We start from the raw sequence: 27,150 nt of genomic DNA on the forward strand, positions 1-27,150 counted from the left end.
TTGTTTAAACAATATATTTATATGAACAAGGGACAGAGTCACAGGGGACGGTCACTTTCGCCAGGGCACGAGTGACCCGACGTTACACGCGAAGGGTTAAAATATATTTTCGATACAAATGGTCCGCTTTGCGAAAGTAGTCAGATACTCGTCACGTTATCGTGCTTTTGTCGTTTTATCTTTATCTTTTCTTTTTTCGCGAGAGAATGTTTCTCGAATTTATAAACTTTCACGATAAATGAAATATCGCTCAGGTACAATCTTGTATACGTCTTGTTAGACATCCTAAGAAATTCTCAATTAAATTCTTTTCGCTCAAAAGCAAAATTTCACATTTACTGAGACGAGCCCTGGATGCCCCGTCCTGAATAAGCTTCAGAGAATTTTAAACGTCAACTCATTAAAAAATTATTATTGAATGAAATAGGTAAGGGTTGAAAAAAGGGGGCCTAATTCCATTGATCTTGATACGCGTTATTAATCCTACATTACTTGCCTAGTTTCTTTTAACGTGTGTAATAGCGTACAAATGTTGGAAATATAAACGATGTTACGTTATGTAGAAATGAAGTGAGGATAAAAAATAATTTATAAAATATATGTCAAAGAGATTCAGAGGATTAAAAATCAAATGAGAAAAAATAGGAGCTAATTAATTGTAAATTTCTTTTTTAATTAGAAGCTATAAATTTTGTGATCAGAGTCCAGGACAAGCTTTGAACGGGGGGCACGTAAAGGGATTAATAATCGGGGTTCGCGCGGGTCTCGCGCCTGCACTGGCGGGGGACATGCACGCGAAGGAGCGAGAGCGAGAGGAGAGTTCAGGAGAGTATCGTTTTTGCCGTTCCACGGGCGCGGGCGCCTGTGGTCGGCCCGGCCCACGTCTCTCCTTGTCGCTCCCATCCCATTGTTAGCCGGTGCAAAACCCAACCCCGGCTACCCGGAATTTCGTCGCCGGTGACCGGTGACGAATCGTCATTGAACAGCTTCCCCGGCGGAAAATTAGCCGAGGCAGCCGTTATTGCAGGACCTCCGCGGCGGAGCTCTTGCGTCGAGATCGCGACGCTCCACGATCCCGCGCTCGAGGTTCTTCGCCGTCGCGGGTCGCGGTGCTCGGCGTCTTTGAACGGACGAGCGGTGAACGTCAACGACGAAGAAAGTGAGAGAGAGAGAGAGAGAGAGAGAGAGAGCCCACGGCGAAGCAGGGAACCGGGACTCCGGGAGGCGGAAGGATGACGCGAGGTGCGCGCGAGGTCGCCGCCAGGAGTACGGCCGCCCCGTCTCCGTGAACCGCGTCGAGGAGAGGTGGTGGTGGTGATCCCATTCGGGCGAGCGACGTGCAGAGCAGCGGAACTCGCGGACATTGGTGAGTCGAAACACGTAGTCGGGAAAAAGCCGCGCGTGTGGGGATGGCATAGGGAGGCGGAGGACGACGGTCGACGGTGTGCGGTGTGTGGCTGGTGGGTGGCAGGGCGACGGAGAGGCAGGTAGAGGTGTTGCGCGTATGCCGGGGGAACGGGGAACGTGGAGAAAGGAACGAGGAGGCCGTGAGAGAGAGGGAGAGAGAGGCCTACGACTTGTCGCCATGGTGATTCCGTGCAGCATCGCTGTATCGCCGCACGAACTTGTATATCTCAGGACTTTGTCCTTTGAAGCTTTCCGTCCCGAAGATGCCACTTGTAAACGACCGATATATCATTTTGTTTTTGTTCTTCGAACAAAACAGTCGTTTTCTGCATATTTAATGGATTTTCGAATGTATTCAGATGTTTGAAAAAAGAATGATTAAGGCGATATAATATTTTCTCGGTAGTTCGAATAATGATTTTAGAAACGATCGAGAAATCATCAATGTCGTTTTAATTATACGCTGATTAAGAGAATTTTAATCTCGGTTTAATTTATTTTCATCTGTTTCTAGTTTTTTGAAAATTAGAACAAGATAAGAAGTGAGTTGAACCGTGATTAAAGTTAATCTACATCGGTAAACAAATGAGTATAAAAAGATTTGTTTTAAAAATTTTTATTCAATTGGTCATCCGGTATAATATCTTTTAATTGTAGCCTCGATTTGAATTATCGCGAGAAACGTGAGATTAATTGCGATATACCAAATAGCATTGAGATTGGAAAGGGAAATTAAATTAAAAGGACGCGCGAATTGTGCAATTAGAAATTCCGTCGTAAACTCTCTAATTAAAACTCTTCCGTTACAAACTGCAAAAAAGTCACGAATTATATTAATGCTTTCGAGGTATCATCGATTATGAATAATCGACTTTTGAAATCGATTATTTTGATCTACTTTCAAGTTCGCGGAATAAAACTTTTCTATCGATCGAATACCACAAATTATATCTCGCAATAACTAAAGAAGAATTTTCCCCGCTTATATCTTTATTTATAGAAGACGTGGAGTATTGTCATAATGTTTATTTATTATTTCTTTTCGAACACCGCCTGTCTGTCCCCGTCCGTCCGCTGGCGATACACACCCTGGCGGCGGTTTCGGGGACTAATCGGCACTCTTGTGTGTCGAGTGTCGAGAAGGCACACCGCGCAGCACGCCGCGGTGAATCGCGCGTCTGGTGGTGCTCGGTCGTCGCGTCGCGCGTCGCATCGTTTCCCCCCGTGCGCAAGTCGCGTTGTGCGAACGCTCGTCAAACGTTTCGCGTGTTGTCCTTCGCCCCCGCGGTCGTGCGGTTTCGCGTGTGCCGGGGCAGCGGCAGCGGGCTCGGGGGCGCGCGCGCAGGGGGGGAGGCGATTACGGAGCCGAACGCAGCGCGCGTGGGTGACAGCGTCGCGCGCGTGCCGCGTTGGAAGAGGAGTATACGCCGTATATACTCGGACGTATTCCCGAATACTCCGCGGAAGAAAGGAGAGAGCTAGCCAACAGCGAACTCGCGCGAGCGCGCGCGCGCGAGAGAGAGAGAGAGCAATGGCGCGTGCGGGCCGACGCGCCGCGGGTGCGACGTGTACACGGCGCGGCAGATGATACCGCGGCGCCCGGATCCGCGTGGTATGTTGTTTATGTTGCGCGCGGGGATCTCACGTACGCGTTTACGACGGCGCAGCGCGCTGCTGCCCACCGAAGGAGACCTCGAGCTCGAGCGCGAGCAGCCGCGTCGTGAGCCGCCATGAGACGCATCAGCGGTAAGCCATCGTCACAGTCACGAGATCTCTCTATACGTGCCGAACGTTACCTCCTCCTCCTCCGTCCCCCCGCGCACGGTTTCCCCGGCGCCCTTTCCCCCCCCCCCCTCCTTCTCCCTCCCTCCCCCTTTACTTTTCGTGAAAACGGGATTCTCCGCGTCCTCGCCGGGAACGATCGTTCCCGACTTTCGCCTTTCCGTATCGAGATCGATCATGTTACATTGGTCTTCGCATTTCGCATATGCTTCGTGTATGTATGTATGTATGTGTGTGTGTGTGTGCGTGTGTGCGCGCGCGCTGTATGTGTGCTTGCATACGGCGCGTTGGCGTGTGTGCGTGCGTTTGTTTGGTGTGCGTATGCATGTGTACATACGTTGTCGTCGTGTGTTGTGTGTGTATGCGTATGTGTACGCTGATTGTTACGTTTCTATAATCTTATTTCGGAGCGAGATGCTTCGTTATCCGATTGATTCTGATGTACAGTTGGTGTTGTAATTTCGTTACGTTTTCGTTGGTAGATAATTTACGATCAGTTTATTGTCTATCGAAAGTAATGATATTTGTCGAAATGTTAAGTGGAATTCATATCGTTGTGCTGGGAACGAAGTAAAAGGTTTGCAGTTTTATATTTTGATTTTTAAACCGAACAGTTCAAAAGCGTATACCATACAAGAGTTCTGTATGAAAAAATATATTCCGGAGCATCGTACATTATAATTGCGCTTGATTAGATTTGAAATATTAAATAACCAAAAATGGCATTAAAAAAAGATTTAGTTTCTTGTCTTAAATTTTTCTAAAAATAATGTTCTTATTAATCTTAATAATTCTTTTTAATCCTTTTCATTGAATTTAAATATGTCTTATTCTTTGTTCTTTTATGTGGCATAGTTATTTCATTTCAACATCTTTTTAAGGTAGAAAACTATTTTTAATGAAATCATAATGCTAGATAATATACATATATATTTTTTTAAATAAAATTTTCACGACTATACGGTAATTATTTTACATTCTATATTTTTCATATTAATATCCTTTAAATCCGAAAATTTGCTTTATTATAATGTTCTTTTAATCTGGTTTTCTATACAAAACACATTCAAAAATTAACTAGATTACTTTAACGCTTTGAAACTTTTGGAGCACAAAGTTAAAATTATGTATTTTATTACTTTTCGCAATAACATCGTATATTAAAACAATACTATTGTGCAAAAGTTTTTTATAATAGCGTACTTTTTTTTTTTTATCTAACAACATATGATGATTGTATTATGCTTTTTATCATGCTTTTTTTTATAATATTTTTTAAGTTAATTTTTGAGATCTTGGACATAATTTTCTGAACGACTAATGTAGAATTAATATAAAACTGTGAAATTATTTTAAGTCTTTTAAGAACTCTGATGAAAGTTAAGACTTCGAGGTAACGAGAGCCATCGCAAAGTTAATCTCCTAGTTTTTCAAATGGCGTTTTTTCTCTATTTCAAACGATGGAACTTTTTTTAAAAACTAACTTAAGAACGCTAGAACTCCTCCTCGGGGAGATATTCAGACAGTCCAATATTTTAAAAATAATTCTGAGAAAGTGGGACTAAACTTTACAGAGATTACCATCGTGAAACATCGATAAACAGGAATGTGTATCCCTCGTTTCCCTTCCTCCCTCTTTACACGTGCGTGTGTTTATGTGATATTAAAATAAATTGGTAAATGTATAATGCTGTATTTAAATCCAAATTGCATAGCATTATCATTGCATTTACCTTGCATAAAACTCATATATTTGAGAGATATGTGCATGCAACTGCATTTTTCATTATTAAAAAATGGGTTAATGAACCTCAGCCAGGTTTATTAGCTTATTTTATTTCTTTTAATTTTAAATTTTAGTATACTATTTTGACGTCTAATGTTAAAATGTTAAGGTATTCTGTATTGATCCGGTTTTATCATTGCTATAGTTACTACTAAGGTAGAAAAGAGGAAATCCAGGTTCTAGTTTAGTTAGATTGTAGTAATGTCTGTCTAATTAGCCTTGATTAGATGGGGGGTATAGGGAGGCGGCTGCGAGCGGTCACGAAATAATATTTGTGAAATTAAATTTTGTACCGCACTTCATAATTTCTAACGTGTATTTCTGAGGCACTTAATATGCACAAACACGGATAAATATGGATAGTAAATGTGTTTATAAAAATCAGTATTAATCCAAGTGATTAGATGAAAAAGATCTTGGTAATTATCTGTCTTAATTAACACACATTGAATGATTTTAACGATATTATATAAAATGTTATCTTATCAAATGCAAATGATAACAAAGATAAATGACTCGAAAAAGAAATCTGAAAACTGAAAAACGTTGTCGTTACGAACTCTTTGATGCATAAACGAATTATTCGTGCATAATTATGTTATATATATTTAAATGAATTTTTTTATTAGAGACATTCGGTTAATAAAGATGAAATTTTGACGGGTAACTAATTCTTGCAAAATAATTTAGCTTGTGTTTAATCCCTCTACAGTTCTATTAATTATTGGTTCTATTAATTATTACTTCTATTAATTTTTATTTTACTGTGAAATATTATCGCATAGATTTGATATGATTAACGTATTGAAAAAAAAAAGATTTTTGAAATTATGGGAAATTATTTCCAATTCTGTATTCTGATTGTTCAATTAATAAATCGGTAGCACGTGAACGCGAAAAAAGAGTTTAAATTTTTATCGTACAAATTCAATATTTAAAGTTAAGAGCTAAGCTTGCCTCGCTTTATTCTTTTTACCTTTTATTTTTCTTCTTTCACGATGTACAAGTTGTGCAAAATCAGCGTTCTCGATGTACGAGTGCACTTGGATTGTGCCCAGGACCGAATTGTATAGAACCGCTGATGAACTCGAATGGGTTTGCAACTCACGTTCGTCAGAATGTATAGAGGAGGAAATGCTTTCCAGTATCGACTCTCACAATCGTTACTCGATTTGCATAAAGATATGCGATAGCATTACCTTTTTTATATTTTGTTACGAATATTCCTATACGTTATGAAAGTCTAGATAAAGGAAAGATAATGTTTTTTAGAAAGCTTTAATAGCTTTAACTGCTTTAACAGCCGTTCTGACTGTTTGAGAAGCATTATCTTTAAATACTGCGAGAAAAATCATAAATATTACGATTTTTTTCTTAAGGCAATCTTTATTAATTTATAAAACACTATTATATCCGACAATTTTTTAACGAGCATGTTATACTTTGTAATAATTTTTTTGCAATATATAGCAGTTATATAATCTTACGAAGAATGATATGGCTGATTATTCACTAATTTTGATGGGTTTTGCTATAATAAATCTACGTTAAAAATAATCGATGCAGTGTTTAATTAATTCGTTTTATTCAATGTATAATATTTAAGACTTTGATTTTTGAAATTTGAAACGTTTCATAGAGTACTTTACTAGCTTTAAAAGGAACAATTCAAACAGCACCAGCTAACAATGATATGAAATTGACGTTGGACTATGCACAATTTGTAATCTGTAATTCACGCTTCGCTGATAAATTCGTGGAAATTCATCATTCGAGCGAGTCATAATTCGTATAATATATAGATTCATATATGTTTCGTATCCTGTCGTTTTGTTTAAAAACTGCTCCGGACCAGCGCATGAATAATGAATGCGAACTCGACGAATTTATAAGCTGACGCTAATTTGAGATGTATGATTCAAAATCGTATAATTGATGGTTTTGTTGCAAGTTGTTTCTATCAAAACCTTCAACGCTTGTAACGTACACTATATGAAATGTCAAAATTGATCTTGACACGTTGCAGAAAATATTCTGAGTAATAATCAAAAGATTTTAACCCTTATATTCATTAAAATTAACAAAAGAAGTTTTATAAATATAGAACACAGCTTTTCTCGATACCGTGTGCATTTAAGAGGTAAATACGTGTGATGCTATATATAAATACTCATCACACACGGAACTTGCTCTTCTATTTTTATTTCTTCGATCAAATACACTGATTAAAGTATATCGATATTAAAATCTTCGTCTCGCATACACGTCGATCATTTCTTACATCATAATCCTCCATGTGTTTACGCAAGTATGTTAACGAAGAGTATATACACGTGGGCGAAGGAGCTCCGAGAAACTTGAGAGAAGTTTGAGAGAACTTGTAGATTTAGTCTCTTCGAGATTTATTTCGGATGAGCTAACCAACTGTTAGAGACCACAAGATTATATCTGGAAACAAAAATATCAGATTTCTTTACGCGTATAATAACGCGCGCATTTTGATATTCGATTCTAATGAGACGTCAAAGAAAATCAATGCGCGCTATAATGCACGATCATCACTTCGTTCCTATTCTTATCAAGATGATGATGTTCTCGCTGACATACTTTTTCAGTAACCGCGGCGAGAATTTTATTGATGATGCCCCTATTTGCAATTATCCGTTGCATCACTGAAGTATTGATCTCTTCGGGTGTTTCAGTCGCGCGGAAACAAATAATACTCGAGCTCTAATACTATATCATGAGATATCTCGATATGTTATCAAATGCCAACCGCTGTTGAAACAGCGATATCATTGTTATTTTCGTCACGATCGTTTAATCGCCTCGGAAACCAAAGTCAATCGTGATGGATTTATTCACAACTTTGACATGTTGCGGACATGTCTCTCTTAAAAATTTCTCGAGCGTTATATTGTACCTTGGTTGTGAGGAACAATATAATGAAAAAAGAATGTTAATCGGCGATACAAAACGATTAAGCCATATCATAATTATGCAGAGCAAGGCAACTCGTTTCCGTTCGTCCTTGACGATGAGGATCCAGTGGATTCACTTCAGCGATCGTCCACCTCGATACATTATGCAAATTGCTCGGTCCGGTCGTGGGCAGTTGCGGGTCTTTTCTATCTCTTCTTTTTCGTTCATGCGCTTTTAAACGCCCATAGCATCCTTAAAGCTGCATTCACATTAACAATTCTGTCGTCGTAACTTGGCGTGCTACGGCGATTCTCTGTAAATTCGATAAAGCTTTGCATATTTATCAATTTAATTAAATTCAACGAAATTGATCTCGATGTAAAGAGTTTTTATTTCTATAAATATTTTGACCCAGACACAGACGGGTAACTTCCAGCAAAAAATCCAGATAATATGCTTTAATTAATTGTAAGATTAATTTTATCGCTATTTAATTTCTGTATAACAATGTTTAGGTAGCGATATATATTAATAAATATGTCGTTAAATTAATTAGGAGATAATGTAATGTAATTGTTACATAATGTAATTTTGTGTGTGCCTTCCATACTTTCATAAACTGGAGTATGTAATTTAATCGAAAAAGAACGCTTAAAACTTGATTGACGTTTTGAATTATACTTTTGAATAAATATTATTAGAGTATAATATTTATTCAAGAGTATAATTCAATATATGTGTATATTTTTTTTCTTGAATAAATTATATAAAAAATGTTAATGTTACAATTACACTTATATATAAATTGTAAGAGTGTAATTTAATGTTAATATGCTTTTTAATTGTTCACGATACATAAAAATGTTCAAATAATCTTCGAATAAAATGAGCATTACAAGAGATGATCGCATACACTTATTATCGACGGGAAAATTGCATGGCACGTAGGTGAAAATTAAAAGGCCTCTTTCTATCTTGACATTTTTTTATCTGATTTTTTTAACTGATTCAAATAGTTCCTCCTTACCCTAATCCACGCACAAACGTATTGTATTATATATGTATAGTTTTCTACATTAAAATATTTTTATTATAATTAAAGAAATGTAGATTTAGGTCATTGAAAACTAAGACTCGTATTAAAATTGCAGTACAATCAAACTAACTTGCACAATTCTTTTAGCTTCAATCTATATAAATATATTTGATTTAAAAAATATATATGTATATAATATATTAATTATTAATAAAATATATTATAATTATTAAACGTATTAAAATAAATATATATTTTATTTTTTATCTGTTTTCTCGTTTTTTTTTTTCGAAATATTTTCACTAAAATGCAGAGCGCGTTTTTAGAAAAAAGCAAATTGTTTCAGTGGCCGTTAATGGGGAGGGGGAGGGGTAATACGCGTTTCTTCCAGCGGATCGCGAACCACGTGTCGTCCTTGCGCAAAACTTTGACAAGCGGTCAACTCGATCTCCTTGTTTTTTTTTCTCTTTTTGGTCCTTCCTTCTGCCCTCATTCAATATGTTCCTGCAATATTTCCATTTCTCGCGTCGATTCATGGACCGTGCTTCTCGCACTACCCGCACTCGTATCCTGTATAGCAGAGCCCACGCGGCCCACGCCAGGGCTCCGGAACCCGTTCACCCACCTTCGATCTCCATTCGCGTTTGTCACCATCAATGTGTCGTTTTGCCGATCCGTACGTGCGCTTGCGCTGATCTAAACCGCACTTTCCAACAGTTGTATTTGGAACTGTCGCGGTGCTTTTCCTTTATAAGACGAGCGCAGCCGTTCGATCGACCGAATTCGATAAACACGTTATATTGTGTATTTTTCTCAAACTTTTATGGAGTAAACTGATTTTCGAATGCTTCACAAATCGAATTATTGTTCTATTTAAAAAGTGATTAAACCCAATTGGTGCTTCTACCGTACATGGTGTTTGAATAATCGGTTTTATATATATAAGATTTATAATAATTAAATTAAAATATTGCTTAAATAAGTGTTTTTGTTTAATATTCTGTTCGGTGGTTTAATTAAAAAGTCCATAATATAAATCGAATTGAGATCCGATCCGCAGTGGTTTTAATAGTAATGATGATATTGAACAAGTTGGTCTAATTAAGCCAATAAATAATTACTTTATAACATAATAAAAAAGTATCTCATATTATGGTGAATTTAAAACAAAACAATAATAATTTTTTTTTGAGTGATTATAATAAACGTTACATATTTTGAAAAAAAGTCCATACAAAGCGACTTATCGTAATTACGGAGATTGTAAAGAGAATCAGAAACATTAAGAATTTCATATAGAATTTAATGCATAAGCTTTTTTATAAATAATGCAACTGCGCGGAAATCTATAAAAAGGGACCAATGTGACGTGACGATTCAATTCGTGTGACAATCGCGCGTCAGAATTTTTAAAGAGAAATCATCTATACGTTTGAAACGGGATTTGGAACAAACAATAGACGCAAATGGCGATCACTGCCGTAACGAACTGTCTGGGGCCTCCGCCCTTGCCGCCTGGAAAACGATTTCTGCAAAAATCGTCGAGAAAGTTGTCGTCCACCTACAAGAGCTTTCGCGACCCCGCCGTAGAGATCTGTCTGTCTCATGGGATTCCGGATAATTTAATAACGAATTTATACTCGCGCGAAATGCCCACGGGCAGGTTTGGCGCCAATCAAAGCCTGTTTAGAAGCTGCTCCGAAGGCAATCTGTGTAGTACACGTGAGACAACAGCGATGCTGAGTAGTACGCCCCTGAACAAATGCATTAAAGCCATTTATGGCAGTTGGAAAAATCTCTTACATCGTAAGTGCGCGAATATTGTAATGTTATACGAGATATGTAACTAAACCGCAATCAAATTTCTTATTTAATCTCACCGTCTTAAAATCAAATAGGAAATTTGATTTTCAGCAGAAAGTAAATTCTTATATACATATTACCATACCAATTTAATACTAAAATATTTTTAAACGAGACAATGAGAGATAAGTAAACATAAGGCTCAAAATGCACGATCACAGTAGAGACTTTGTAAAGTTTATAATTTTAAAATGTCATTATATGTAATTTTATATACTAGTAATTTTTCTCTAGACATTTTTAATAGACATTTAAGATGAGTGTTGCACGTACGACGCCGTTGTGCTATAAATAAATATTAGAGCTATAAAATAACGAAATATGTGATTATTCGGCAATCTTGCTTACCTTGACCTTTATCTAAATGATTCGAACTTTTAGTCAGGTGGCAGATCAAAGTTTCTCGAGAATTAATTTCTTTTAATTAAACTGTTATGTAGTTTCTCTCTCTCTATCTTCTATATTTAAATAGTTGAGTTTTTATGTGTTTTCTGTGTGGTTTTCCTTTAATAAACATTGTATATTAAATCAAAAGTGGTTTTTTGGCAAATTATATATATTTACCTTGCAATATACATTTTTTAAATTTTTATTAATTTAAATAAATAAAAGTTTATAAAATTAGAATTATATAATATTCTTTTTATTTTTTTAAATATTCTCTGTCTCTCACTTTTACACTTACAGGTACTCTTTGAATTTATGAAATAAATTAACTAATACTTGAATTTCTTTTTAAATACAATTGCTTTTTAAAAGATATATCTCACGTATAATGTATCAAATATGAGAATTTATATTATCGTTGTAATTATAAAGTAAACATATCTTATATGAGTAAAAATATAATAAAATAATGCTATTTTTTCATAAAAGTTCATTATAATTATGACTTTTCCAAGTAACCCCAGTCTTTTTTTTATCATATCTGCCGCTTTTTCGGCAATCATACAAATAGGAATGTTTAGGTGCGCCGATATAATTTCGGGCACAATGGATGCGTATATATGCTATTCGTAATCCTTCAATACCAATAACCTATAAAATATTACATATGAATTAATTATAAAATACATGCTGCTTATTATGATATTCTGCATGAAAATTTTAATATGTTTTTACAAACAAATACCTTTAATTTGCGATCGACGACAGCAGTCGGATCTCCACTAGGTCCCATTTTACAAGTGCCGCAGTAGTGATAAAGTGTCGTTGATAGATAATGCTATTTTTTCATAAAAGTTTATTATATAATTATGACTTTTCCAAGTAACCCCAGTCTTCTTTGATCATACACTGAGAAAAAAATATTTTGATAAAAAAAAAATTACTTTATTCAATAAAATTATTTATTTGGTGGGTACTAATGACATATTTACTTAAGTTAAATGCATATATTTTCTCAATTTCTTTACTGAAAGAAATATTTTCTTCGAAACGATATACAAATTGTTAATAAATATTTTTTTAAAATAATGAAACTATAAACAGGAAATGACGGCATTATCAAGCATTTTATATTTTGTAAGTATTGAAACGTTACATATTCAGTTTTAAAATTTTTAAACGCATTTTCTATTATCTGCAATATATTACATAAACCGTCTATGTTTTCATATTTTGTTTTTAAAAATTGAAAGCAAATGCTATTAAAAAATGAAGAATAATTTCTAATAATTTCATGAATCATATTACGATTTAAAGTATGCCATAAGCATACAATTTCATTACAAGATGAGTAGCCGATTCATTAATCTTTTTCTTAAAATCTGTTATATTCATATCATTATTTGTTGCAAGTAGTTGAGATTATTTCAATAATATTATTACAGTTTCCATGAAACATTTTAGTTGCATCATTTACAGCATCATTTACAGCGTACTTTACATTTGTTTTCTGCATACAACTTTTTTTACAAACATTTTGCGAATAATTACTTATATGTTTGGATAAAATATGTCGTTTGAAGGAATTTATATTATTATCTGCCGCTTTTTCGGCGATCATATAAACAGGAATATTTAGATGCGCCGATATAATTTTGGGCACAATGGATGCGTCTGTTACTCGTAATCCTTCAATATCAATAACCTGCAAAATATTACATATGAATTTATAAAACACATGCTGCTTATTATGATATTCTGCATGAATATTCTACTATTATGTTTCTACAAACAAATACCTTTAATCTGGGATCGACGACAGCAGTCGGATCTCCACTAGGTCCCATTTTACAAGTGCCGCAGTAGTTATAAAATGTCGTTGATAGATAATGCTACTTTTTCATAAAAGTTCATTATATAATTATGACTTTTCCAAGTAACCCCAGTCTTCTTTGATCATATCTGCCGCTTTTTCGGCGATCATATATACAGGAATGTTTAGGTGCCCCGATATAATTTCGGGCATAATGGATGCGTCTGCTACTCGTAATCCTTGAATACCAATAACCTGCGAAATATTACATATGAATTTATAAAACACATGCTGCTTATTATGATATTCCGCATGAATATTCTATTATGTTTTTACAAACAAATACCTTTAATCTGGGATTGACGACAGCAGTCGGATCTCCACTAGGTCCCATTTTACAAGTGCCACAGTAGTGATAAAGTGTCGTTGATAGCATCCTTATTGCGCATTCCCAATAAGCGTCGGAGTCATATTCGTAATTGTTGCATTCCGTATAAGTAATGTTTAACAATTTAGAATCGAACGCTTGCATCGTCTTTGTCTGACCAATTCTTAACGCAATTCTAATCCCAGCAATCATTGTCCTGACGTCGTCTGGATCATCGAAATAATTTGGCACGATCTCTGGTTTAACATTAACGTCACTAGCTAACAATGTTATTCTACCGCGACTTTTAGGTTTCAGCAGTATTGGTAAAACAGTCCAGCCATTGCTGAGTCTGTACTTATCCCATTCCTGAGTTATAGGATCTTTAAGTTGGAACAACCTTGGGGGAACAAGCTCTTTCATTGTATTACCGCCAAACAATAATTCGATGTCTGGTAAATTATTATTATTTCTTGGCTGTTTTGTGTTGACGAAACCGAGGGCCTCGCACCCGCCCGGAATCGTAAACGGTCCACTTTGATTGATTAAGAAGTCCGATATATGAAACGGATTTATCAGATTGAAAAACTTGTAACCTGCTGCTGCAATTGTTGTAAATGTCAATCCAAAGAAGGTTAGATGGTCCATGAGGTTCTCGCCGACTGGCGCATCTCGAATTATATTTATGCCTAGGTCGGTAAGATGTTTTGCTGGTCCGATGCCGGAAAGCATTAATAATTGCGGCGATCTAATGGCACCTGCACATAGAATTACTTCTTTCTTCGCAAACACACGTATTGTTTGCTTATTCTTGATGAATTCTACGCCGATTGCTCGATTTGTAATACGATCGGTTAGCACTTTTGTCACCGTACTCTCACGAGTCAAATGAAGATTGGTGCGACCGTGCGCGGGATGCAAGTATGCCCTATTGCTACTCATGCGAGTGCCATTTGTGATTGTGGTTTGCAGATATGAGAATCCTATTTTGTTCTTTCCGTTGTAATCCACTAGTGAATATCCCAGCTCCTTGCCAGCTTCTAGAAAGGCTTCTGCTAACGGGGTATGAAATGGCGGGTATGTGATATGTACTGGTCCATCGGTACCGTGGTAGTTAATATCCGATTTCAGCTCTGGAATATCCATTGTTTCCAGTTTTTTGAAATACTGGAGGACGTTCTGGTATGCCCAGCCTTCGTTCCCCATCTCGGCCCATCGATCGTAATTTTCGGCGTTGCCTCTAGATGCTATCATAAAATTTAGCACACTACCGCCACCGACTACTTTTCCATTCGCCCAATGGCAACTATTATTTTTCATGCCACGACAGTACTTGTGGGATGATTTGGTCTGATAGTTCCAATTTATTTTACTGTATATCTGGAAGATGGGAGCGATTACTGGGATATCCATAAAGAGGTTTTCACTGGAACCAGCTTCGATCAGCAGTACTTTAATTTGTGGCACTTCGCTTAGTCTTGCGGCTATGGTTGCTCCAGCCGTACCAGCGCCGATCACTATAAAATCGTATCTGTCTCCAAACTGGGGTGTCATATCCGGTAATTCTTGATTTACATATTGTTGATTCTGCTTCAAGAAATCAATAGTTGAGCTTAGTAATTTTTGCAACGTCCATCCGTTATTACTATTACTATTGCCATGAAGACTGCTGTATGAGTGTCCGTGTAATGAGTTGATTATGGTATAGATACTGAGAACGTGGAGGACCCTTCGAATATTGTTCATTATATTTAAATAATAATTGGCCTTTGTGAATATATGGAATGATGTCCAATGATAGAAAGTATGCCTAGATGCTCGTCATATATACCTGGCCTGTAATTTTAAGTGCGCGTTTTATACAGGGTGCAACAAAAAGGTCAGAACATTATTTCGGAAAAAATGATATTTTCGGAAGAAATATTTTAGACAAGAGTTGTAAGATTTAAAAGGATCTATTTACTGACTGTATTAGTTAGACCTTTTGTGGAGTCGTTAAGGTCAAGTCAGGGTTGCTTCAAATTTTTCAATTAACACCCCTTATTTTTTATTGCATATTCTTGTAGCCATGTAGTTGAAGTTTGGAGCGTTCTTTAAGCGAAAATTAACATGCGTTTTGTTCCAAAAGGTACAAGTGCGATGGCAATATATAAGATCCCTGAAAGTAAAAAGAAAATAGTTTATTGAGATTCGAGGTATGGAAGTGCCTCGTTCAGAATTGAATAAAAAAAAAAAACAATAAACATAATTTAGGGAAAAATTATATCAAGAGACACGGTAGTGTCTCGCGCCAAGTACACGCGAAGCGAGACCGTACCGTGACTCTTTTCTTGAATAACTTCATTTATATATTCAGTTTGAGTTTGAGTGTGCAATTCAGCGGTGCGTACTTTGGTGGAGATTTAGTATGATGCGAAGAAACTTATTTTGCATAATTTGTATGCGTTCAATGTATGATTTGTGCGCTGTTGCCCAGACCGGAGCCGCGTAAAGTAACACTGATCTGGCACAAGTCTTGTATAGTAATAGTTTATATTTCGTCTTAAGATTACTTGTTTTATTTATAAGATGATATAATTTTCTAAGAGCTCTCTGAGCTTTACTAACTCTATCATCAATTGCCGGTTTCCATTTTAAGCTTGCGTCGATGTTAACGCTGAGATATTTCACTTTAGTGGCCCAAGAAACTTTAAAACTTGACATTTTTATTGATGGAGGTCTTGAAAATTTTTTGCGAATAATTATTATAGCCTCGGTTTTCTCGTTATTGATAGCCATCTTCCAATTTCTACAGAATTAAACAATGGCATCAACATGTCTTTGCAATTTGCTGACGAGTATAGCCGGGCTCCAGAAGGAGGTGTAAACGGCAGTATTGTCAGCGTAGATTGCGAGTTCAGTCTTAGAGTCCTTGGGAATATTATTTATAAAAATATTAAATAGAATGGGCCCCAAGATAGAGCCCTGAGGGACTACAGAGATAGCCTCACAGATAGATGACGTTTTACCCTCGAAATTTACTATAAATTTGCGATTCTTTAGATATGAGCGAATTATTTTGATTATGTACTCTGGCATGTTAAGAGCATTTAACTTATATAGCAAGGCCTTGTGCCAGACATAATTGAAATCTTTTCGTATATCGAGTAGCACCATAGCTGAGCTTCGTTTTTGTTAATCTCCAATGCGAAAAATTCTGTGACTCTAAGTAATTGTTGAATGGTAGAATGGCGTGCTTTAAAGCTAAATTGTTCGTTGATTATGATATTATTCTCTGATAAAAAGGCATCAATCCGCGTGAGTAAGACTCTCATAAACTTTACTTAGAGACTTAGAGAGCTTAAAAGGCTTATAGGCCTATAATTAGTCGGAGAAGTTTGTGGCTTGCCCGGCTTAGGAAAAGCGAGTATTTTTGCCGTCTTCCAACACGAAGGAAAATAATATAATCGAAAAGAGTTTAAGATATTGTAATAGATCTGAATTACGATTTTATCTGATGATTTTTTTAGCATAGAAGTGGTGACCTTATCAGAGCCGGGGGCTTTATTATTAGGAAATGATTTGATGATATCGAAAATTAAGCGAGGAGTAATTAAATCACATTGAGGTGTCTTTTCATCTGAGAGTTCAACGTACTCATTTACTACATTTTCATGTGGATATGAAACTGTCTGCTTCTTGATATATTTTTTGAAAGTTTTGCCCCAATAATTCAGCTTTTTCTTTTGGATTGTATGCAAAAGTGGTTGTTCTATAAAATCCTCGTCATCTCGCCCTAGTAATTCTATACCGTCTCGGCTAAGCATTGGAAGTGATTAGTAGTATTTAATTTACCTTGTAAAGGAGAATCGGTTTCAACGCAGTGTAATTTGTTCGGTTGGGCTAAATAAGTCCTCGTCGGCCTGTCGTTTAAGCGGCGGCCTCGTTGTCTTCTTATCCTCCAATTTGGAGGGGTGTCCAGACACCTGCACCTCGGGAGACACCGCGCTGTCCTCGCCGTCCAGCCGTCCGTTATCCCAACGGCACCAGGGATAGAGCCCTCGTCGGCACAGCTCACACAAGACTCGAATTCGCAGAGTCACAGACAAGCTTGGATAATGCGAAATACTGAGTATGCTCCACCGCAGCTTCGTCTCTTTATATACCAGTACCTCTCTCCAGAAATTTTTAAGGAAGTTGGTTGCGAGTGGACGGCGGGGCAGGCGGAGCTTGTGGGTGTGTTTTCGTCCCATAACATAAACGAGCCAATGAAAGCAAATAAAAATGTGGAGGACATTTTTAATTTGCTGTTTCTTAAGGTTTTAAATCGTTGTTTGTATGTCGTCAAAACCTACTAAATAACTCAGATCTTCTATCTTTACGACGTCTTATGCAACATGCATGCTATTTGGGATGTTATTATGTAACGTTGAAATGTAGCAATATACTATTCTATTTTTACAATTTTTTTATAACTATGTAGGCATTTCAGTCGTCGTAAAAGTCTTTCCTGAACATGTAAATAATTATTTGCATCTATTTTTATTAAATTCTCATCATTCCTGAGTATGTGTGATTATATACACTACATTGTCTACATTAAAGGTGTCGTAAAATTTGCCTGTATACATATATGAGAGAGATAAGAGTATAAATTCAATAATTAATTACTCGACAACCGTGCAGACAATTGTCTTCAACTTTGGCATGGACGACAGATTTCCATAGACGAATATCCTCCATAGAACTAATTCTTATATCATTTTGATTTGAGTAGCCATCCTTTTTAATAGACATTTAAGCTGCATGTTGCACGCACGACGCCGTCGTGCTGTAAATAAATATTACAGGGCATCTAAGATGTACATCTTAGATGTACATCTAACTTTTTTTATTTCGCAACAATCGCGTATTTTTTTATTTTATAGACCTATATTTTTGATGTACATCTTAGATGTAGCCAAGGTCTTGCAGCATGTAAGCAAGACCTTGGGCTACATCTGACTCTTTATTTTGCAACAATCGCCTATTTCACAGCACGACGGCGTTTTGTGCGTGCTCCATTCCATTCCAAATTCTATTACTCGTGTCCGAGCGTGGTGACTTCTCTTCATATACATGTGTTGCGCACGTGGATTATACACATTGTATATGGAACCTACAGTTTAACGCCGATTTCGAACGGCTATTCTTTAGAGAAGTTTTTGTGGCAAGACATACTCTCGGTGGTTTGCCATTGCCTTCCGAGAGGAGAACGAGCGAATAAAATTTTCTAGCTCTACCGGGAATCGAACCCGGGACCTTTGGCTCAATAGACTAGTGCGCTGTCTACTAGGTACTAGGCCACGCTCGTGGCCTAGTGCGTGCTAACAACATTTAAAAAATTCCGGTACAATTGATGTACATTTTTGATCAATTTATACAGCTGATATATATATATAATAATGTAATCATACAATTTTCTTATAAATTTTTATATATTTTCATAAAAGAGGTTTATTGTAGAATATTTTACATTCTTTGCATATGCATATTTGAAATTATTATAAAGATTAAATTTATATTTTTATAAAATCTACCAAGTTTTTTAAATCGCACTATCATAAGATTTCCTGTATTGTGCCGATACGATCTAGGAAATCATGCTGTATACTCATGCGCATGCATCTCTATACGTTACGCGACATAATTTAAATTATGTTAACACGACAGAGACGTCCTAATTTTTTCATTATTGTGATTTATTAATTTCAAGTACTTAATAATACTTTTTTAAAATAAATTATTAGTAAAATAGGTATAATTTAGTGATTTCTTTCATTAATCTTATATTTTTAATTATTTTTATTTTTAAATTTGATATTTTCAAGGAGGTATGATTTAAAAGACCCACAGGCAGGATTTAGGCGACCGGTTGCTTAAATTGTACCTTTTGCAGCATGTTACAAACAGACTTATAAACAAATTAATTTGTTATTGGTGAAAAGTTAAACATGTAATAATAGGTGCCTGAAACATCAAGCTACAATTTCCAAAGTTTATTTGCGTACAAATCATCACCAAATGGAAAATGTAATAAAAAATAATAATAATAAGAATTCTTTGACTATAACTGGCAATTTAATTAAAATTCAACACGATGTTTCGACTCTAATTCGAGTCTTCTTCAAGTGTACCTATTCTTACAAAGCAATTCAATAATCACAACAATGTGCCTGCATGTCAGATGCCTGCTGCAGATCAGTTGCAAACGTGTTTCCTGACACAATCAATTTTTACTTATTTACACAATTGTGTTGTCCGTAACTGTGGTGGTGTGCAGACGTGTTTCTTGACACAATTTTTACTTATTTTAATAACTGACCATGTTTATCTCTTTACAACGCACAAAGCATTTATTACGTGCTATCCTGACGAAACCAGCCTTACATTATGTTTATCAGAACCGAATGTGTATAAAACTTGCTGAAATTTGATACTTACATTACGGTATCAGTATAAAGAGTGAGATTGCAAATATCTTTTTTTCTTTCTCGCAGAATTTGGAAAAAAAAAAATATATATATATATCGGAACACCGTTATGATCATACTTTTAACTAGAGAGTAAACGGATGTACGTTTTGATATTTTGTTGATTTAAAATTAACCTTCTGTTATACATGTTACAGTTGGCGGTATGAGCCGGCCGTCCAAAGCCGTGACTCAAGCGAAGAAAGTAGCACCACCAGCTGTACCAGACGTGTTTCGACACTCCGGTTCCTCTTTTGGCTCGGCTGGATATGCTAGCAGCGAGGATAGCTGCTTCCTTTCCGGAAGCGGCCCCGGGGGCACGGCGGACGATGGTTCCTACGGGATGCCATCTGGAAAAAGTCCGGGACCTATTTTTACCCATTCGGGCTTCGCCTTTCCGCCGGTCATCGGCAAATATGCCCACGCCGAAGATCAAGGTACGAATTATACGACGTCATATTATTATTATTATATTAGGTTAATTCTTTTTTAATGCGAAGAGCGCAAAAAAACATCGTTTTTTTAAATAACAAGTATACGTTGCTATTAAAAGATTTTTACCGCTATGGTTGAAAAATATGAATGTTTTGATATTTCTTAGGTATCGATATGACCCAGAGTCCTGGCAGAGACAGTCCCGGTAGTTCCGGATCAGGTTCCGGTTCTAGGCACTCTACAGCGTCATTAGATTCTGGAAGAGCGTCTGGATATCACTTGGGACCTAGAGGACCTGGCGCTCTCGCCTCATCTCCTAGATGTTCTATTAGTTCCCTCGGAAGTCATCCTGACCGACCGGCAGACCTCGACGTCGTTCACGCTTGGTTAAACGAGCTCCAATTTGAAGAATACTTCCCCTTGTTTGCTTCCGCGGGTTACGATCTTGCTACTATAACGCGCATGACACCGGAGGATCTCACGGCTATAGGTGAGACACATATCGCATTAGCAAGTCTAATCTAAGCGCATTCTTAAATGCATTTATTTAATTCATAGAGATGTTACTCGTTGAAATATTTAAACAAGTACATACAGTTTTACACATTATTTTACAGGTATCAAGAAACCTAATCATAGGAAACGACTAAAAGCGGAAATAGACAATTTGTCTATAGGAGATGGATTGCCGGAGCATGTACCCGGATCGTTGGAAGAATGGCTCAGGCTTCTCAGGCTCGAGGAATATCTTGGCGCACTTCATCAACAGGGTATGCGATCCGTCGAGGACGTGACAACTCTCACTTGGGAGGACCTTGAAGACATCGGTATCGTACGGTTAGGGCATCAGAAAAAATTATTGTTAGCAATTAAGAGAGTTAAGGATATTCGCGCTGGCAAGCGTATACAGCCACTCGACCTTGCGCGTCTGCCACCACATCCTGGACATACACAGGTAAATTATGTTCCCTATGATCTTCATCAATATCGAATTCATTAAGAGAGTGTAATCTCTTAATTACCTTGATCAACATATCGCGAAAAATGTTACGGAATAGAAGATAATATCGCATAATTTATGACTTTTTAGGACGTTGTTATTCAACGAGGTGGACCTGATTTACCATCGCCTGATGAGGATTGTTCCTCGCCTGTACTTAGATCTTTTCAAAGGGGTGGAAACGATACCACTTCTGGTGTTGCTTGGAAAAGTATGTACGCCGCGTTTCCAACCGACTATAATACAGTTGGCCGTACTAGCTCCCGGGGAAAATCTTTGGAGAGTCTAGAAGATGCGCCTCTTGGCTATCCTCCTTCACCGGCACCAACACCGCATCCACAACCCCTCGATTGGCGTCCCCGCAGTTTCGAGGACGGCGATCTTACACCCACGAATGATGCTTCCGTTGTTGATGCTGGTGGTGGCACTCTTCCACGACCAAGACATTGTCTCGTTCGCCCGCGGCCCGTAGCCAAGGTATATTTGATTGTTTCGAACGTATGGATGTATGGTGGAACGAAATGGAAACGAAAACGAGCGAGAGAAATTTTTGTGCTGATTCGATGATTCAATTGTTTTGTAATTTCAGGTCACTGCGACACCGGGACAATATAAGTCCTTGCCGAGAGACTTGGATAACAAGTATCAATTAACGTACGGGCTCGAGAGTAGTCCGCATCTTCCAAAACGATGTCCTCCATCACCCCCAAGACGACAAAGTTCTAGAGACACGACTAGTTCTTCCGTAATCGGTATCGGTGGCTCGGCGGTCGGTGACGTCGTGATAGACTGTAGCGGGCCAGTGCCAACCGCATCATGCGACGATCATCACATTCATCAACATCATCATCAACATCACCATTTGCTTCATCACCCACCGCCACCGCCGCCGGCGCCTACGCCGGCACCTTCCACGCCTCCGCAACTAAATCGACCGTCTTCTTCCATGTCACGTTCGTGGGGTAGCGTCAGCGTTAATATTAACGAAGAGCACGAGCTAATTGCATCTCTCGCCCTGCAACATCGCAACGGATCAGACGCTAGTTTTAAAGTACGTTTCAAGAGTTTTTAATGTATCCGTTTTTTATGATGTAATAATGATGTAACATACGTTATTAATTGCATTGGATTCTATGATATATATATTTTATTTTTATATTTGCAGTCAAGTTCGAGTACAGAATCAGATTCATTACCGTTTGCCAACGAGAATGCCGGCACGATAAAACAAAGGGCCAGTCGAGCACAAGAATACATGGCGGGTGGCCCCAACAGTGGTATCGGCGGTCACTTAATCAATCATCATTCCAATGGTGGTGAACCTGCGGATGTTTTGAACGACATTGGAAATATGCTTGCCAATCTTACAGATGAGCTCGACGCAATGCTCGAAGAAGAGAAACGCCAGGGCCTGAACTCATAATCGTCACTGCCTTCGTTTGCACTTTTCTATTTAACTAAAGTTGCCATAGGATTGCAGGCTTTGATACATGAAATAAATAAATTTGATTAGTGCAACGTACACAATTAGACACAAGTGAATTGCAATTCACGACGGAATAAACTGGTACGAATCGCGTTGAGACTCGAGGATTTCAAATTCTAAGATTCTTAAAGACGGAAATATTTACTGATATATAAATCTATATCTTCGTTGCGAGGAAGAACAGAATCTTTTATTAAAAAAAAAAAGAACAAATAACATATTACGTCGCTCGAAATCGATGAGAATATTCTGTTTCATATTGTGTAGATTGACGCATTTCCGGAATTATTTTTGCGTAATTTATACTTTGCTCTGATCTTTTTTTTTAATTGAAAGAGGAAGTTTACTTATTTTTGCATGGAAACATTGAACGTTCCAGCAAATTTCTGAACGCAGCTGTGGTATTGCATCTATAGTGATAATGCACAATCTTTTTCTATTTTTGTTTGGAGTAGTTGTAGAATTATATTTTTTCTTATTATTCTTTTTTTCTTTAAAAATGGACAATATTAGAAACGAGTGATAATATACGTGTCGCTCTATTCTATAATGAATTAGGGCAACCCAGTATTCAAACGAATATGAAATACTGATGTGGCAGGGGGAGGGGAGAAAGGGAATAAAATTTCCTAACGGATACAGATATATTAGTATAATTATGATTTATGCGGGTCATATTGCAGGCATTTCGAAAAGAACACATGTGTCTTCTGTATAAAGCCATTTTATATCTGTAACTTTGTAACTAATCAAACCCGACCCCTCTTCTCTAAAAAAATCTGGTTTCCGTTAACATACGTACATTCCAATTTATATTTTTCTATTTCCGTCCTTTGTTAAATCGATAATACGATAGAAATCGAAAATTTTTTACTCATAGTTGACTTTGTATGAAAGCAAGGTGCAAAAAAAGATAATCATGTGTTCCATCGCCCAAATAAAGCAACTCCGAACGTTAGAGACATATTCGTAGGGAGCTTGTTACAATGGTGAAAAATAATCAACAGGTTGCACTTGGTTGCATCCCGATATGCATTTATAAAATCCTACATGTTTTTTTTAGGAGACACTGATAGTGCTTCCTCTTTTAACAGAGAGGTCTATGAGGGATGCTATTGATCGTATTTAGAATTTCAAGGCAATATGGTTTAGTACAGAGATACAAGTAATGTATGCCAATTAACATTTTGTATTTATTATCTGTACTAATGAATATAGAAACGTACATAGCTTACCATTACTGTGTGGCACATCTGGATATGGCGAAGCAGTTGGAAGGTATTCATATGTATTAAATCGAAGTGGTAGCTGCGGGGACACTTTTGAGACAGACGCTCGAAAGACGGTCTTCCGAAAATGCGTGTCACTGGTACGTTTTGCGATCTGGACGTAATATTTTGCAAGAAACTTTTTATAAGGTGCTATATACGGCATATACTTATAGTATTGTAAGATGATACGTCGAAAACATTTTTTATCTATCTTTGCAATAACTGATGCAAATGGCAGAGATTTAAATTGAGAATCCATCGAGAAACAAAATGGTAAAAATCTTACATAACATTCTTGATATTTCAAGCTGGAAAAAAATGTTTTTTGTACGAACAAAATTATATTAATAATTGAATACTTATACAAATGTATTAATACGTGTTACGTATTACTAATATTTGCTACACACAAAAGTGACCTATATGCCCATTTTCCCAATGAGAGATCACTTTACGTACCAGTTTTAATGACTGAAAATGCAAAACGCATGATTTATGATAAAATAAATAATTATTATAACACCATTCTTGCGTGACACATTCTATTTTTAGTTCTAATGAGAGTTGTTGTTTATAACCAAATCCAATCGCGCTCTGTAGATAAGGAAATAACACCTGGTAAAACGTATATAAAGTTTTGAGGTATATCATTATATACTTAGAATTAATTAATGAAAAATGAAGAAGACTGCCCAGTGCAGAATTAGAGATTTGTCTTGTTAATTACTGTAGATGTATTATAATTCTATATAGTATATACATGTGTGTGTACATATATATTTTACATATATATATATATATATATCATATATATTGTACACACACATACACACACACACACACACACACACACACACACACACACACACACAGGATATCCAACTATTCTTTTAATGACATCCTTTGGCCATTAAAAAAAAATTAAATTAAAAAAAAATAGTGATTTTTATCTCTTTAAATAAATTCGTTTCGCGTAGATTGGAGATTCATCTTCGCGTAATATGTAATAGAAATGAGGAGGAATAATATTTTGTTTCTTAATTTGCTTTCCAATTTCAAACATTATAGGTAATATGAATTCAGAATTTGCGCTTTCAGGTAGAGGCTAGGCAGTTAATCGGCAGTTTCTTGAGCACATTGCTTTCTACATGGTGTATAGACAGACACAGAAACATATACCTATACACACAGTATATTAATTAGTTATAATTTTTGTACAAACATATGTGTTGCGTGCTACAGTCTCGCTATAATCTCGCTTACAGCGAGCCAAATGCCCGCCTAACTACATTGTACAACCTCCCTTCCTTCCATGTTGGTTTATATATATAAATGCGCATTTTAAATATATTATTTGAATTATCGATTAAAGAAAAGGGTGATTGATCTTTAAATAAAGCCAATGGACACATTTATTCCTCATTTCTCAATTGGTATAAAAATTATTTTCCCTCTAGAGAGAGATTAGACAAATATATTAAAAAAAAAAAAAAAAAAAAAAAAAATTAAACTGGAATAGAACACATTTTTAAAGAGCACGTACGAAAAAATTACTGTCTTTTTTATCACATAGCTTTTAACTGATTCGAAATGAAGTTCTTCTCGTTAAAAATATTGAAATGTATTATTCGAGTGTTATATTGTCGAATATTATATTCGAGAAATCTATTTATATATTTCGAAATATATATATATTTTTTGAATAATATTCGATAATATAATACTCATCCAATAATATATATTTCAATGTTTTATAAACAATTTAAAGAGAGAGAGAGAGATAGAGAGAGAGAGAGAGAGAAATCTCGAATAATATTAACTAAATATATTTTAATCAAAAACATTAATTAAATTAAAAAAAAATATGGACAAGCGTTATTTTGACGAACAAAACTTCAAGCAAAAGAAGATGACGCGACAAAGTCACCAGGCCGATTTAATCAAGCTTACTAAGCTATTTCTTTTTAATCGCTACGCTTCAAGCGCGAGAAAGGAGACAAATCGACGGTGCTTCAGACTCATCTCGTGCAACATCGATTCTACGCTACTCTGTGTCCCTAATACGGGGAATGCCCCGACCACGAAGACGTTCGACGAGATGAATCTGGAGGGATTCGTGGACGGGGCCCGTTCGTTAAAAACGCGCCTTCCATTCTGTCTTTCGTTCCGTCGTTCTTTGTTATTCACCTTTCGTCCCTTCTCCCTCCCGCACGATCGTCGATCGTCCCCTTTCGTTCGTAGAGCCGCAGTGGTGTCGGGATCGACAAAATTTCAATTTTTCGAAAAAAGTAAAAGATATCCCGACGTACATGCATGCCCACGTGACGATCTCGAGTAGTTAGACAATAAAAATATTTCGAACAGCGAGATATCTCCGAGATTAACACATTTTATATCCTTTGTCAAAGAAAACCCGATTGAACCTTTTATACATGGAGGAAAACAATCTTTAGACATCTTTAATTCAATTGCAAAATTAGATCCTTTATATCATTTCGAGAGCGCGAGAGGCCATAAGATTCACTAAAAAAACCGAAAAGTTATAAAATTTGAATTACAAAGTTTTCTTTTTTATTTTATGCGACATTCAATTTTCAGTCATTTCTTTTAACGCAATAATCGACGATTAATTTCTACCATTTAAGTAGATTAGTAAAATATGCTCCATTTTGACAAAAACTGGAGATGATACGGATTCTTCATCTTTATAAGTTATACGCAGATACATGGAAAAAGGGAAGGACGAAGGAGGGAAGTAAATTGATCGATTCAATCATTTGTGTCTTTATGTAGAACGAGATTCGCGTAAGATCTCGGAAAACACATCGCTATACAAATTCAAGTAATTTTTCAAAAGAGATTATCATCTCGACACCGCTTCGGTAGTTCCTAGCATTAATGGAGGATTCACATTGCGTCCGATCACGTCCGATGTTCGACGTACGACGATCCGACATCCAATAACAGAATTTATTATTAGAGACAAAAATTTCCTATTGGATGTCGGATCGTCGTACGTCGAACATCGGACGCAGTGCGAATCCTCCATAACATCTCTCTCTCTCGGCAAGTCGCCACCATATTGCGCGTTCGCTTTTCCGTCC

At 36.6% G+C, this 27,150-nt stretch overlaps 2 protein-coding genes across 6 annotated transcripts; one reads left to right on the plus strand and one right to left on the minus strand.

The window, feature by feature from the left end:
• The first annotated feature begins 1,015 nt into the window (after window positions 1–1,015).
• Window positions 1,016–25,468, plus strand: Ckn (CRK like proto-oncogene, adaptor protein). 3 transcript variants are annotated; one of them, XM_077412718.1, is made up of 7 exons: window positions 1,016–1,366; window positions 20,013–20,291; window positions 20,456–20,779; window positions 20,907–21,244; window positions 21,380–21,766; window positions 21,879–22,340; window positions 22,455–25,468. In XM_077412718.1, exons 2-7 carry the CDS (start codon window positions 20,021–20,023, stop codon window positions 22,710–22,712), a joined length of 2,040 nt encoding a protein of 679 aa, XP_077268844.1. In that variant the 5' UTR covers window positions 1,016–1,366; window positions 20,013–20,020; the 3' UTR covers window positions 22,713–25,468. The 3 variants fall into 3 exon arrangements, with proteins under 3 accessions (XP_077268844.1, XP_077268843.1, XP_077268841.1); XM_077412717.1 differs by lacking the exon at window positions 1,016–1,366 and adding an exon at window positions 2,516–3,153; XM_077412715.1 differs by lacking the exon at window positions 1,016–1,366 and adding an exon at window positions 10,400–10,739.
• On the minus strand, window positions 11,463–17,922 carry LOC143900930 (glucose dehydrogenase [FAD, quinone]-like). Of its 3 annotated transcripts, none has more exons than XM_077412721.1 (7): window positions 17,198–17,922; window positions 15,345–15,521; window positions 13,343–15,199; window positions 12,983–13,251; window positions 12,735–12,888; window positions 11,929–12,092; window positions 11,463–11,834 (listed from the first exon to the last, which is right to left on the minus strand). In XM_077412721.1, exons 3-4 carry the CDS (start codon window positions 15,107–15,109, stop codon window positions 13,105–13,107), a joined length of 1,914 nt encoding a protein of 637 aa, XP_077268847.1. In that variant the 5' UTR covers window positions 15,110–15,199; window positions 15,345–15,521; window positions 17,198–17,922; the 3' UTR covers window positions 11,463–11,834; window positions 11,929–12,092; window positions 12,735–12,888; window positions 12,983–13,104. The 3 variants fall into 3 exon arrangements, with proteins under 3 accessions (XP_077268847.1, XP_077268846.1, XP_077268845.1); XM_077412720.1 differs by having other exon boundaries at window positions 15,327–15,521; XM_077412719.1 differs by having other exon boundaries at window positions 15,331–15,521; window positions 17,198–17,921.
• Window positions 25,469–27,150: the final 1,682 nt, after the last annotated feature.

This window comes from Temnothorax americanus, unplaced genomic scaffold, assembly GCF_048541705.1.
Source record: "Temnothorax americanus isolate GAGA-0224 unplaced genomic scaffold, ASM4854170v1 Scaffold31, whole genome shotgun sequence".
NCBI lineage: Eukaryota > Metazoa > Arthropoda > Insecta > Hymenoptera > Formicidae > Temnothorax > Temnothorax americanus.

What these genes read in the sequence shown, in the direction of transcription:
- Ckn (XM_077412715.1), top strand. Translation starts at nt 10,400, where the DNA reads ATGGCGATCACTGCCGTAACGAACTGTCTGGGGCCTCCGCCCTTGCCG. An exon ending in GCCCGCGGCCCGTAGCCAAG is followed by an intron (nt 21,767 to 21,878) that starts GTATATTTGATT and finishes TTGTAATTTCAG; the next exon opens with GTCACTGCGACACCGGGACA. An exon ending in GATCAGACGCTAGTTTTAAA is followed by an intron (nt 22,341 to 22,454) that starts GTACGTTTCAAG and finishes TTATATTTGCAG; the next exon opens with TCAAGTTCGAGTACAGAATC.
- LOC143900930 (XM_077412721.1), bottom strand. Translation starts at nt 15,109, where the DNA reads ATGAACAATATTCGAAGGGTCCTCCACGTTCTCAGTATCTATACCATA. An exon ending in TCGTCAATCCCAGATTAAAG is followed by an intron (nt 13,252 to 13,342) that starts GTATTTGTTTGT and finishes AATATTTCGCAG; the next exon opens with GTTATTGGTATTCAAGGATT.